Source organism: Piliocolobus tephrosceles, chromosome 9, assembly GCF_002776525.5.
Source record: "Piliocolobus tephrosceles isolate RC106 chromosome 9, ASM277652v3, whole genome shotgun sequence".
NCBI lineage: Eukaryota > Metazoa > Chordata > Mammalia > Primates > Cercopithecidae > Piliocolobus > Piliocolobus tephrosceles.
Genome location: NC_045442.1, coordinates 45,316,044 through 45,331,560, shown reverse-complemented (window position 1 = coordinate 45,331,560; position 15,517 = coordinate 45,316,044). Strand labels below are relative to the sequence as shown.

The following is a 15,517-nucleotide window of genomic DNA, read 5'->3' as shown; positions in this document are numbered from 1 at the left end:
GACTATACTCTTTATAATATTGTTAGCCACTCCTGAGAAACTACTATTATGAATACAGTAAACAAATAGGCATTTTATTTTTAATAAAAAAGAGTGAATTAGATTCAACTGACCTCAAGGTTCTAAAGTGCCTTTCCTGGCTCTGTTAAATAATGTAAGGATATATAACAACAGCGAGAACTCACTTGGTATATTTATAATAGAAATCTATTTTAGTAAGGAAAACTATATTTTAAATTCAAGGATGCTTCATTTTTTACAAACATGAATTTGGAATATTTTATACTAAAGAATTCCCCTAGTACCACAGATCAGCTATAAATATTAATGGAATTTCAAGAGATTCTTTTCTGATTCCAGTGCTTAATATTCATTCATATTATGCAGGGAATTCAATGTCCTGTACAGTACACGTGGATTCTTCTCATTATATAAATGAGCACATATATGGAATCTGTAGGGGCAATGATAATTAAAAATAGCAGGGCCTACATATGATCTTAGAGGGCATATAAAGCCTTCTCAGCTCACTTAATAACAAGAAAGTTACTGGTAATAAACCAAAGGACACTTTAGGCTCAATTTACTCAATAATGTCATATCTGGGCAAAAAGATGGATTGGTGATTCTGAACAGAGTTAAAAATGCTAACTGATATAAAGTATTTATGAAACGCAATGAAGTGATTTCCTGTGGTGAGATTCTGCAGTCAGACTTCGAAATCTGCTCTTGAATTAGTCTCAGCTCTTTGATTTGCTAACGACTTACTTCACAGTGCTTAGTCTTCTCAGACTATTTGTGGTGTAAATTTTTTTGGAAAAATTCTTATTCAAAAAATGATTTGACATCCCATAAAAAGAAGAACTGCATCTAACTTTATGTTCTCTGAGTTTAATAACTCATTCAGGTAATAAGATATTGTTTAGCCTTCCCAATGTGTAAGTTTAAGTATTATTTTTAACAAAGGGTAATTTTGGCCGGGCGCGGTGGCTCAAGCCTGTAATCCCAGCACTTCGGGAGGCCCAGACGGGCGGATCACGAGGTCAGGAGATCGAGACCATCCTGGCTAACACGGTGAAACCCCGTCTCTACTAAAAAAACACAAAAAACGAGCCGGGCGCAGTGGCAGGCGCCTGTAGTCCCAGCTACTCGGGAGGCTGAGGCAGGAGAATGGCGTGAACCCGGAGGCGGAGCTTGCAGTGAGCCGAGATCCGGTCACCGCACTCCAGCCTGGGAGACAGAGCAAGACTCCGTCTCAAAAAAAAAAAAAAAAAAAAAAAAAAAAAGGTAATTTTTAACTAAACCTGCACTATTAATGTGTCATTCTCTCTTCTGTCTCTCAAAATAAAGATTTATAGAACTAATAGACTAAAACCATAAAAAAATTTGTATGTGACAACAATTTTTAAGTTGCCATTTACTATGCACCTATGTGCCAGGCATGATATTAGAAGTTTTGGATGTACTATTTCATTCAATCTTTATAACATTTCTGGGAGCCATTATATTTACAGTACAGGTAAGTAAGTGAAGCTCAGAGAGATTAAGAAGGTTAATCATGATCATAGGGCTATTACATTGAATCACATGAAAATGCTGATATTGGACCATTTTTAATCGATAAAGACAGCAATATCATATGCTTCAACCTAATTCTAAGTGCTGAGTTACGGTATGAAAATAGGTCTGTGTGATTCAGAAGTCCATTGCAGTATATTAGATAATACTGGTTATTTTTCACCACCTATAATAATAATAACCAAATCATGAATTATACAATAAAGAATCACTCATCAAGTTGGGTTAATATGAACTCATCATTTATAGCAAGATTCTTATGCAAGATATTTCATTTTAATATCATTCTGATATAAAAAGAGAGATAATTGCTAAACTATGGCAGAGAAATGGCACATTTGCAGAGCTTATCATATATTTTCTAAGTTAAATACCTCAGCTGGAGCACAGTTGTTCTTTAACAAACTATTAAAAAGAAATATCCTTCACAAAGAGAACAGTGGGATTCTTTGAAGTGTAACTTTGGAAATCAAGGTTTGTGTTACAGGGCATCATTCAAAGCAGATGTATTTTCCTTAGAGACCACAGCAAAATTGTTGCTAAGAATACTTGTTTCTCCTTTTCAGGTTTTACTGACAATACTATATAGTCAAGTATTCGCAATGTTCTAGGCATGGTACAGAACATCCAGAAAGAGGCTTCTAATCATTCTAATTGCGAAGAAATCGCATATGCTTTTCAATGGCTTTCAGATTCAGCAATTAAATGAAGAGCTTATTCATTTTATGTGATTTAAAAGGTAGTGGTAACAGACACCTAGATTGTTTTAGAGATAAACGATTTGCTGACTAGCCATTACTTTTCCTTGCTTGCTAAGTGGGTGACCAGTGCTGAAGTATTAATTCTCAATGCTATTTCAGGAGCAGGGAGGGGCATTTCAGAGTTGCAAAAAGGACTACTGGCTCAGCAAATATTTATCAAGTACTAAATACTCCTATTATGTCGTGATGTTAGTGTCTCTTATTTTCAATCTTGATCAAGATAAGAAGTATCAATGGATGTGTCACATGTATGATGGATTGTGGCATGTATTCCCACTAAAGGAGAAAGCTTCTAATTTTGGAGAAAGCAGCATGCTCTGCAGTCAGAGCATATTACTTCTTCAGCCCATGAGACATTTAGACTGATCTGAAGAGGAATTCTTGACAGTGAGGAAAGTGGTGAAATCTTTTCTGAGGGAGCTCTAGGCAAAGGAATGATCCCATCTCTTTTGGATAATGTTGTCATGGTCCCAGATAAAAATGGACCACAATGAAGACTTGTCAATTCTTATCCAGCTCAAGCCTTTACTGTTTCCCAGGACCCGAGGCTCACAAGCAGTCTGTGATTTACACAGTCTTTACGATACTGTTCTCAACTTGCAAAGGTTTTGAGATGCCTCCAGAATGATGAAAACCAGGCACTTGTCTGGGAAGCAGAGCAGCTCACATTATTTTGAGCCCTGGGCTTACGACCCAGAGTGTTGACAGCTTCACTTCAGACCACAGTAAGGACTTAACTTCAAGATCCTTCAAAACAGCTCAGTCCCACAGACACAGCCTTTTTCCAATTTCCCTCTCTGAACAGATTGACATGGTTGCAGGTATTATGGAAATAGTAAGTTGAGTTTTCTATATTTGAGATTCAGAGGATGAGGAGTTCTGTTTTAATTCAAAATAAGGTTCTCAAAAAGATGTGAATATTGCCATTTAGGCAGCAGACTAAATTTCTGCAAAGGAGCCAACCTAAAGAAACCATAACGTTCCTATCTAATTTCATCTTAGATATTCCAAAAAGTGTCTGGACTATCTTAATTTAAACACCAACCCCCCAATAAAAAGCAACCATGGATATAAAGCAACTGCTCATAACAGAACCATATTGAGGTTGTAGAGTTGTGGGAGGGCCACAAAGTAAACTAAACAGCAAACAAGTTTAAAATCTACATATTAATCCCTCTGGTCAAGCTGGAACCTCTACCACCTGGTTTTCTTCTTTCCCTTTCTGTGTTCCTTCCCCTCCCCCATTGCCTTAGGATATCTGAAATTTTCTCCTCAATTAGGCAGAGTAATTTAGCTCTCTCACCTATCATTTTCAAACTAGTATCTAATCTTTATAAATGCTCCCCAGAAGAAAGAACAATCCTACTAAAAGGACTGTAATTATAATAGCAAAAGTAAGTTGCTATTATATTTAATATAGCAGTTTTTTTCACTAGAGAATAGTTTGCTACACACATATTTCTTGACCTTTGTTTGCGGGGAGGTCTGAAGGACTGTGCCAGTTCCCACCTGTGACCCTTGCTGGTTTTCCCTCTTCCTCACATTGGCCATCCCTATTTCCTTACAGAGCCAACACACAGTGGGGTTTCCTCTTGCTGTTTCCTTTCTCAGTTGGCAGCAGAGACGGTGGCCTCCGTCCCTGTTTTCTGATGCTCTCATCTCATCTATGACCTATACATTTCATATCCACACATTATTCATCATGAACAGTCATCTGATTCTCATTCCTGCTTTCTCCCTGACAAATGATGGATAGAAACTATACTCAGTCCCCAACACATCTGCCTGGCTCTTAGGTTCTGAACCAATTCTTGGCCAACCTGAAGGTCTTTTATAAATCTCAGCCTGACAGCCACACATTTAGGCCTAGCCACAAGGGAAAATATCATTTTCAGAGAGCAAGGCAGGCAGAACATGAGGTGTAATGTGGACACAAATGGGACTTAGGGTAAGACTCACGTTGTAGTATGGATGCTGCATAGATCTGTAATTTGGACTTGTTTATAGCTATAGAAATGCCAGGCAGCTGTAGACTTACCCTTTTGCTGTTTCTTGGACATTTCATGACTTATATGCATCTATTGAACTTTTTTGGCATCCCCAGGAGAAAGTTAAATCATATTCCCTATTACAGTTTCTGATTTATTTATGGATTTAAATGTTCCACAGCCCTCATTTTTCATTTCCTCACCTTAAAGAAAAGAGATTATTGGGTTAATGTTGACAGAAGACCATAACTTTTCCTTTAAAAGCTCATAATATTGTCACAAGGCAACACAGTCCTTCCTGGTTTTGATCATGAATGTGAGTTAGCATTCTATATATCGTATAGATCAGTGCATCTCTTTATATTCATGAGAACTCTTACATGGCTGCAAATTACTAGTGCAACAGAGCATCATGTATCTTATCTCATTCAGAATTTCTCATTTGAGCAGACTTCATGAAACTGTGTTTTGTGAGCAAAGGGACTATGGAATCCTCAGTTCTTAGCACAATGCCTGGCACACAGAAGGAATTCAATACATAATTGTATATATTTGTACAATTGAATGAGGATGAAAGACACAAATATTTGGGAGTTCAATTTTGCTGAAAGACACTTCCATAGCAGTATATTCCATAAGATATATTTAAAGTTTATTTTTGATTTCGGGCGTATTTAGCTGATTTTCTACTTTTATTCCATCTCTGGCATTGATTTTCATACTGAGTTAAGTTGCTTTGCAAGTGAGAGGGCAAATGTTATCTTAGATGTAAATCTTTCCCATTGAGGATAACTTGACAGGGAAACTAGAGGCTGGCAGGGGTCTGTTGTTTGTTTTTACTCTGTGTGCAAATGTTTTCCTTACAAAATGGGCTGAGTTATTTCATTCTCTAATGAAAGCCCCCTCCTCTTTATTTTAAATAACAGAGATGGAGTTGGGATCTCGCTAGGTATTCCAGGCTGGTTGTGAACTCCTGGCCTCAGGCAATCCTCCTGCCTTGGCCTCCCAAAGTGGTGAGATTATAGGCATGAGCAACCATACCTGGTCCCCATATTTGGTTTTAAAAGTGATAAATATGTGAAATCAGACTATTCTATTTTATAATTTGTGCCTATTAATTTAAATAACAAAAAATAGATATTTTTATGTATATATGTATGTGTATATACACATATTGTATATAGGTACTTATATACATTCTATATATATATTTTTTTCTTCCTGAGAGACCACCCCAAGATCTGATATTACCATCATATGATATTTTGTGACATCATTATAATAATGAGATGAATATTTGCTATTAGTATTTGACAGCTGTTAATTAAATTGCCTTAACAGATTTATAGGGAAAACATCAGTTACATAATTGAATTACAAATAACTATGTCTGTTATATAAACAACAAAATATCATAATTACTAGTCACTGCTTATTATTTTAAGATGAAGATTACTACTTTATCTGAGAGCTCTGATATTTTAAAACAAAAGCCCAAACTGGAAACCTGACAGTTTTTCATGATTATGGTTCTTCTTTTCTTTTCCTTCTTTCTTTTTCCCCTCTTCTCGGTCTTCTTTTTTTGTTCTACTTATAAAGTTTTACCGGTCTGGATTGCATTTTCTGAAAGTTCAAATAGTTCCATGTTCATTCAAGTCTTAAGCGGACCATTTTGTGTTATAAATTTCATGACTATTTGTTTAACTGGAATAATCATGAACTCTTTTAAGTGTCACAACATGAATGGATTTAAAGTCACAGGACCATCCCAATTATTTATAACATCTCATATTATGTCCTTGTTTTTATAAAGAGTTGACGTAATAAATAGTCATATGGAATAACATTCCTGCATATTTTGCAAAACAGCCATTAAAGGTATTATATATTAGTGTTTGTTACTCAGAGATTCTAACAAAATTCTTGCAAGGATAAACTCTATGAATAAACTGTAAGTTTGTTCATTTGCTTTTCTTCTTTTAAGATGAGTTGGATTATTTTCTTTGATAAGATATTGAAAACTATGTCATTATGTCCATTGGCCATCACATCTCTAGAATTCAGTCAGATTGCCTTAATCGCCTCAGATTGCTGCCTATTGGCTATTTTATTGATCATTAACACTCCTCCAGATGGTGACAAAGAAAGAATGCTAAATTTCTGATCAATCATTTTCAGGGTTGCTTACTCATTTTATTTATTTAAGCTGCCCTAACTCCTATCTGTACTGGTAACAGAGGCTGCATTCACCTAAGTTAGACTTTTATATTTATGCCCTTTGCTTCAGAGACTATAATATCCAAATTGAAGACTGGAATTGTTAATTATAATAATAGGTACCATAAATACTGACTTACTTTCTAAATGCCATGCAAAGCTCTTCATATGTTCAAATCACTTAATTCTCAGTAACCCTTTGGTATGGTATGGTATTATTTTACTCATCTTATTAAGGAGGCAACAGATAGTTTAATTTACCCAAAGTTACACAGCTAGTCAGTGGTGCTAAGTTGACTCTGGACTCTCGGACAGTCTAACTTCAAATTTAAGATCCTGGGATGGAGCTCAGAGATCTTCTTCAGAAGTAAATGTATCTCACTTGTGGTACTATTCCTTATGCCCTCTACATGACAGACATTGCTAATTGTTGGCAGATCTTTTTCTACTGAGTCTATACCCAGCCTGGGAATCATTCTTAGTTGTTATCCCAGGTGGCAATTACTTATTGAATGATTCTCAGTTGTGTTGAAACCTATTTATCATTCACACAGGTCTAATCTGTTCCTTTTACAGAACGATTTATGCCAAATGTTTTAGTAGAAACTGGCTAAATGTCCACCAAATCCACTTTTTCTTCCTACAGATATAGGTAGACTACATTTCCAGCTTTCCTTCCAAATAAGTGTGGTCACATAACCGTGTCCTAACCAACAGAATGTGAGCACACCTGAGGTGCACCATTTCTAGGTTTACCCCTAAAAACTCCTCTGGCTCTCCTCCATCCTCTTTCCATCCACAGATTGATGTCTATGAGTACACTGACTCTGTTAGTTACCTGATGAAGTATGCAGAGCCAAAAAATGGATGGAGCCTGCGTTCCTAAATAAAGCTTTGAAGAAAGCTATCTACCAATCACAAACACCTGTTTGGGCTTTATAAGAGCAAGAAATAAACCTCAGTCATGTTCAGGCCATTAAAGGTTTTAGGTATGTTTACTACAAAAACTAGCATTACAAATACAAGGCCTATACAAAAGTACAAAAGTAGCATTTTTCAGAACCAGAATCTGAATCTAGGTCTTGTAAGTCCCAATTATTGCCACTATGCCAAGCTTACTAATTTTAAAAACTACCCAAGGTAATATGATAAACACCTTATTTTAACATAAATTTTCTCAAATTTTAACTCCATGAAGATTTGAGTTCATTGGCAACAAGGGTTCTCTCATTTCTAAAAAAATCTCAAGTATTTCCCAATTGATGCCTTCAGGACCAGACCTCCCACTCCAGTTATCTGGCCTATAATTCCTGCCCAGGTGGAGCATGAAAGGTGACATCAAGTCAGTGTTTCTCAAATGTATACTTGGGAACCATTTCTATGGGATGTTAGTAGGTTTGGTGCTGAAATACAATAACCCATGGTCAAGCATATTTAGGAAATTCTAGATTAAAAGAAGTAAAAAGGTGTCTTTTCTGTAGGAATATCCTTTAATAAGATAACATGTCCTGAGATTCTCCAAAACAAACGTCTGTAGTATTTTGCAAATTTGTTTGATGACAGAGCCCTTTTTCAAAGAGCAACTCAAGGAAATAGTGTTCCACTGAACACATTTTGGGAAACACAAACAAGGATATTGGGGCATATTCATAACTATTGTTACTTAAAGTTGGGTCTAGTACATCTTGGAATCTACTCCCTCTGCCTAAGTAAACTTTGGTTCTGGCTGTGGCTTTCTACATGTACTACCTATTCCTGACTTCTAACAAATGATTATGCCTTGATCTTTAGGCTTCTTCTATATCCTCTAGCTCTTTTCAAAACTTAACAACTGACTGTATTTTGTGGTCTCAATCATGCCAGACTTTATCTTGTTGCTTCTCTACCCTGACGGAACACAAATGTTTGACTGGTTGTGTATGTACGTTGTAGTATTAATTCTTGATTCAATCAAACACCCCACATAAAGCAAGGGTGTGGGGTAGTGTTATTGGCGTAAAGAAACATCTCCTGGCTGGGTACAGTGGCTCACACCTGTAATCCCAGCCTTTTGGGAGGCCAAAGCAGTTGGATCACTTGAGGTCAGGGGTTCGAGACCAGCCTGGCCAACTTGGTGAAACCCTGTCTCTACTAAAAGTACAAAAAAAATTAGCTGGGCATGGTGACAGGCACCTGTACTCCCAGCTACTTGGGAGCTTGAGGAAGGAGAATCACTTAAGCCCAGGAGGCAGAGATTGCAGTGAGCAGAGATCTTGCCACTGCACTCCAGCCTGGGCAACACAGCGAGACTCTGTCAAAAACAAAAAACAAACAAAACAACTCTTACTGTCCTAGTTAAATATCAATATCAATAAAATACAGTGAAGTTACATTATATGGGCATTGGTAGTATGTGAATTCAGCTAGACCCATTTAGTATCCTGGCCCCCAGATAGTGAGAAAAAAATAGTTTAAATGCAAAGCAGTTAGATTTTATGTTATGAAATGCCATTACTGGCATTCTGTATCACTTAATTGAAAACTTGCATAATTGAAGATTAATTTCCCATACAGCTGTCAAAGAAAAGCAGGCATTTCTTTGCTTGCTGAAGTGGCACCACCATGGGCTGTAGCAAAAACATGGTTTCCAATTCAGGTAGCCCACTCCTTTTAATATTGTATGATTGTTGATATAAAAAAATTTTAAATTCTATTATTTCAAATGCTTCCAATCACATGAGAGAATTTATTAATCTTTTATGTTGTACTCTTTCAAATTTGCATAATTTTATAAATTACTGCACTGTACTGTGGGTGCTTTTACCCACCACTCCACTCCATTTTTATAGCAGATTTATAGTCTGTTAGGAGATATGACTCTGTTATTTCTTTCCTTCCTGTGTGCCTTTCATAGTAGAAAATATCACTGGCTCCTACAAATCCAAACCAACTTTAATCTGGCTTCACCAAAGAAACAGAAATCTATTGAATGTTGGGAAAATAGTTGTACTGAATTTACTGAAAGATGTTACATCATTCTCTAAAATGTCATATAGTTTTAAGAAACTTTGAAGGTAATTTTGAATATACATGACTCTTTTTATGTGACAACTTTAGAACTTTACCTCCCATATAAGATGTGACTCTACTTGAAGATAATGGACATTATTGATTGCTAATCCAGCATTTAGTACTTCCTTTCTTCCTCCTAACAAAACTCTATTTTATTCAGATAGCACTCCTCATAACTAAAGGAAAGATGATCCTAGTACCAATTTCAGGACTAGATCTGGACTTGTGTAGGCTTACCACTTTGCTCCCACCCTCTTTGCCAGTGCCTGGTTTTGGAGCACTCAAGTAATCCAATTCTGGTCTGTGACACATGAGGAGAAGTTGATCAAAAGGCTTCTGTAAAGATTTCCTTGATTATTATTAGTATATATTATTATTATTTTTTGAGATGGAGTTTCACACTGTTGCCCAGGCTGGAGTGCAGTGGCACGATCTTCACTCAGTGCAACCTCCACCTCCTGGGTTCAAGCGATTCTCCTGCCTCAGCCTCCTATGTAGCTGGGATTACAGGCGCCTGTAACGACGCCCAGCTAGTTTTTTGTAATTTTAGTAGAGATAGGGTTTCATTACGTTGACCTGGCTGGTCTTGAACTCCTGACCTCGTGATCCACCTGCCTTGGCCTCACAAGATTTCCTTGATTCTTAGAAAGGAACAGAGCCAGTGATAGTTCATTTCATTCGTAAGCATGTTTTTAGGTTCAGTGTGAATGCAATAGCTATTGTCATCTTGCTGCCAGTCCTCTGAGGATGTCAACATTGAGAGTGGAAGAGAGCAGAGAAAGACAAAACCTAGGTCTTTTAAGATATTGCTCAGTTCCTGAATCAATGAACCCTGAAGTCTCTCCAATCTTCTCCTTCGAGAATGTATTATTAGTCAGCTCAGGCTACTATAACAAAATATCATAGACTGGGTGACTTAAACAACAGAAATTTCTCACAGTTCTGGAGGCTGGGAAGTCCAAGATCAAGGTGCCAGTAGATTTGGCTCTTAGTTGGGGCTGTCTTCCTGGCTTGCAGATAGCTGCCTTCTTACTATGTCCTCACATGGTATGTGTAAGCCAGGATAGAGAGAGAGAGCTTTCCCTCTTTTGATCTTCTTATAAGGCCATCAACCCTACATGGTTAGGGTCCTACCTTTAGGACCTCATTTAATCTTAATTACTGCCTAAAACCCCATCTCTAAATACAATCATATTGGGCTTAGGGCTTCAACCTATGTCTATGGAGGAGACACAATTCAGTCCATAGTAGATAATATAACAAATGTCTTTATGCTGTTAAACAAGTTTAAATTTTTTTTCTGTTATATACAACTGAATACACCCTGACAGATATCATATCTTATGATGAAATACACAAAGGATAATGTCTAATTCATGCCATATAACATGAAAAGATCAAGGGTTAGTCTTCTTTTCTCAGAATAAAGCAGTTGTAGAGTTAAAAATGGTTAGTCCATTGCAGTTCTAAGGCATTTCATGAACTGCTGATTGTACATATATGTGGTATCATGTTAACATAAACAGTCCAGCCCTAAGGGAGTTTTAAGTTATAAAAGAAACATTTTTCTAAGATCATGAGCTCTGATATAAAAACCATACTCCAGCCCAGTTCTATCATTATGAAGGTCTGGTGAGCCGAGAGATGTTAGTTGGTGATTTTATCAAGCCAGACCTCTAACTAATGGCTTGGTGAAGCCATCACTGTCCCATAAAATACCATAACAGATTGACAGGACGATTCAAGAGTTTTAGTCATTTTACATCCTTACGGTTATTCCACAAAAAGCAGCATCTCAGGGATCACTGCAATCCTACAAATGAGAATACACTTTCACCTTTTTGCCTAAAAGGAATCAGTTATGTTTTTCTTATAATTCAAATCTAATTTTTGTAACTATCTTCAACAAAAAGGGTGGAGTGTAGATTTATCACATTCTAGTAAAGCTCTCATGAAACATTTTACTTGTTACATTGTTTCTAAAGTAAATTTATCATTTTCCCCCAGATGAAATGTAAATAAACAATAAAATTATATTGAAGTGAAGGATTTTCATAACATAGTAAAATTCTCCTTTAATTTCCAGTTGAGGTAGTGGAAGAGTGGCACTTATCAAATTAGAAAAAAAAATACCCAAACGAAACAAACAAAAACAAACTTCACCAAGAAACAAATGAGAGATACATTTGCATATAGATGCATCCATATTAAAGAAATAGAACTTGGGTCATTTTGAAATCTTAAACCTTCTGACACTATTTTCATGAACTCAGTAATATAAACCATGTGGTGAATGAAATTCTGAAAAACTTTGCCGGTTTCACTGTGTATTTTATTACTGGCCAAATGTGACATTAAATTTTATCCCCTGTGGCTTGGAGTTAAATGCTTGCTCTGTTCAGAATGGCAACACTCAATTAAACAGCATTTTTCATGATCTACACCCACCATTGTTACTGTATTTAAGGGAAATAATGGGGGTACTGACCTATATTGCGCTTCTTATTATCAATGGAGACGAAGCGTATGCAGGGATTACTGGTGATGTACTGCCCAGCCCAAGGGACATCAATCTTTGTGCCAGCTTCATAAAAGAGGCCCAGAGCATATCGAGAGGAGTAGCTCACAGCCTCCAGTTGCTGCCTTTGGCATTCACTAATTACTGTGGAAGAAAAAATAAAAGGCATCAAACTTAAAAATATCATCTTTCCTTTTAGTACATCAAATATAAAACTCCTTTAAATCAGTTACAACAGCTTCTACCAACTCCATCTCACTTACAATGAATTTTGAAAGGTAATGTAAAATAGCATCAGCTCTAATTTCTTTTTGGAATAATTCTTAACTTTGGCACATTGTTTTTATGAAGTTGCAGGTTCACAATCTTTGGAATGGCACTCAAGGTTCTCAAAATCTGGCTCCAAATTGCTTTTCTATTCTGATATCCTAGTCCTTGGACTGTCTGGCCACATTATAGATTCCATATACTGACCCCTTACTACAAGTCAGGGTATTTGCTATATACTTGACATAAGCATTTCACTCTATCATAATAATTTTAAAAGGTAGAGTATTATTTCCAAGTTACAGATGAGGAGGCTGATGCTCTATCTCTTATGACCTCTTAAATTGTTCCATGGATACAAAGGGGGAATAACACACACTGGGGCCTGTTGGGGATGGGGGCATTGTGGAGGAAGAGCATCAGGATGAAGAGCTAATGCATGCTGGGCTTAATACCTAGGTGATGGGATGATCTGTGCAGCAAACCACCATGGCACATGATTATCTATGTAACAAACCTGAGTATCCTGCCCATGTATATCTGAACTTAAAAGTTGAAGAACACAAAAACTGCTACACACACACACACACACACACACAAATTGCTCCATGTCATAGAGTGATTTGTTCACCTGTCATCTTTCTGCCAGTGCATTATAATAGCTCCTTAAGCAGAGAGACCACACCTTAGTCATCTTTGCTTACAGGTCCCTACCGTACTCATTACAAGCACACCAAAGATGAAACTTTAAAGAGATAGAAAGGCAAATACAGACACGCAAAGAAATAATGTCTTTGTCAACTTCTTCACAAAAGAAGTTGAAATGTAGGAGGTAAATAATAGGAAAAGCCTGGAAAAGGAATTGAGTAGGTTTAGGTTTAAATCCTGACTCTCCACTTACCAGATACGTGACACTGGTTAAACTACTTAATTGCTCTGATTACAGTTCTCTTGTCTATACTCGCAATAATAGTACAGAATGCATTAGTCTGTTGTGAGGATTATATGAAATAATGCGTGGCACAGTGCTTGGCATATAATAAGTGTTCATTAAATAGTGACTTTTTCTACTATAGATAGAAAAAATACTTGGGAAAATGGGACAAGAAAACATACTTAGGAAAATGGGATAATGTTCCATCCTGAGGTGGGGAAAGAAGACATATTTTCCACTTTCTACTTTCTATCTCCAATATCCCTACCTTTAAGGTCTCAGGGAGCTGCTTGTTTATGTATGTACAACATTAATAGTTTAGGCTTCAGAGAAGGTCACAGTTCTGTTCTGCCTTAGAAGGCTCGTTCAGACATGGAACACATGGGAAATTCTCATTTAATTGGGGTAAAATATCCTAATCTACAACAGTAGGGATAAGCAAACCTTCAGTTAAATATTATAGAAGTGGCTTTAGGAGGCAGAGAGAGGCAGGAAAGGGATTCAATAAATTATTATAGCACAGTAATAATCCTATACATTATTTCAACTACAAAACATTTTTACAACCATGACCTAATTTAGTCTTCACAAAAGCCATCCTCATTTCACATCCCCAGGAAGGTGAGATTCAGATTGGTTAACTAACCTGCCTTAGGTTACACAGCTTCCAAGTTGTGTGGTCAAGATGAAGCCAGCGCTCCCACATTGGAGTTACACACATATTCTTATAACCCTATACTTTCCTCTGCCCCTCTGCAAGTCTGAGTTTCAGAATAAACTTTGGCATTGCTTTCTCCTTGACATTAATGGCTATGTTGTATTCATAAGTAAAAGCCATATTTCCCTTTAACCATAATTTTCTGCCTTATTAAAAGCTGTAACTACTTGATGAACGAATGATCTGACATTGGCCTCATTACACTCAATGAATTTGGAACTTCATTTTTTAATTTAATCTGCTTTTACAGTTGTGGCTTGATGTTATACTTACTGTTTTCTAAGAGGGAGGAGGTGAAACATATTAATGCTAGCCGCTGAGCACATAATCACTGTTTCCCATTTTTTAAATTAAAAAAAAAAAAAAAAAAAAAAAACACACACCAACCAAACAAAACTGTGTAGTTAGCTACTTAGTAACTGAAAGGGCCTAAAACTTTTATTTTTTTAACCAACACTGAAGGGTCAATATGTTGACAACCAAATCAGTCCTCTCCCCACCCCCCTACTTTTTGCTAGCTTTTAGACAAACTGCCAAGTGGTAAATCCCACTGGGTAGCCCTTTGAAAAGGTAATTGATATCTATATAGAAAGAGCAATTAACCTTACACACCCTTGTCTATTCCAGGGGCTCTACAATTCATTCTGAGAACAGGGAGGTGAGACTTCTGACTGCAACAATCACAATTTCTGGACATTCACTGACAAAAACTTTGTCTTCAGCGCCTTAAAAGTTTTTTATTGTTGGAATGCGGGCAGCATCTTAAAAAAAGGTCTTACTTTGTTTTAAAAAGTTTCTAGTGCAAAATGCTAAAGCAGCTAGCCCTAGGTCCCACATATTTTGGCAAGCAAAACAATAGATTCTTTCTCATCATGTTTTCAAATAGGACAAATGACCACAAATCAAGGCTTATATAAAAAGGCCCAATTCCAATGTAATAAATCTTTACCTGGCTGTCATCCTCATTTAATTCTCAACCAATAGGATTATATAATCCAATAGGATTATATAACCCACAAACACACATACACACACATATATGTAAGATATGTTATATAATATATATCTTATACATACATAAATAATATAAAATATATTTTATGACTATGAGTAAAATGGCTAAAAATTGTAGCGAACAGAGTAGTTCACATGCATACTTTCATTAATGAGGAAAACTGTGCTTATTTCATTCTCCTTGTGCCTGTGTCTTTGTGTGCGTGAGTGGGTTTGTGGGAGGTGAAGAGCAGAGGGAGAAAAAGAGAGAGAGGAACAGAAGACCTGGCTGTACTCCTGAATAACACTGAGCAAGTATTTCATTTTCTTTGTTTCCTCATGTAATTTTATTCTGTTAGTTTTCAAACCTATAAAAGAAGGTTAATAATACATATTCTGCCTATTTTCTACATTTTTTGGTGACAAATCAATCTATCCATCCATTCATCCATCCATCCATCCATCCATCCATCCATCCATCCATCCATCCAT

The 15,517-nt window shown here is 36.7% G+C and overlaps 1 protein-coding gene across 2 annotated transcripts in view; it reads right to left on the bottom strand.

Moving 5' to 3' along the window:
- RNLS (renalase, FAD dependent amine oxidase) overlaps positions 1–15,517 on the bottom strand; it is a 311,433-nt gene that overhangs the window by 59,185 nt on the left and 236,731 nt on the right. For both annotated transcript variants that reach the window (XM_023225196.1, XM_023225197.1), the window contains exon 5: positions 12,084–12,257. In XM_023225196.1, the coding sequence (XP_023080964.1) occupies positions 12,084–12,257 (174 nt within the window). The remainder of the gene's footprint in view (positions 1–12,083; positions 12,258–15,517) is intronic.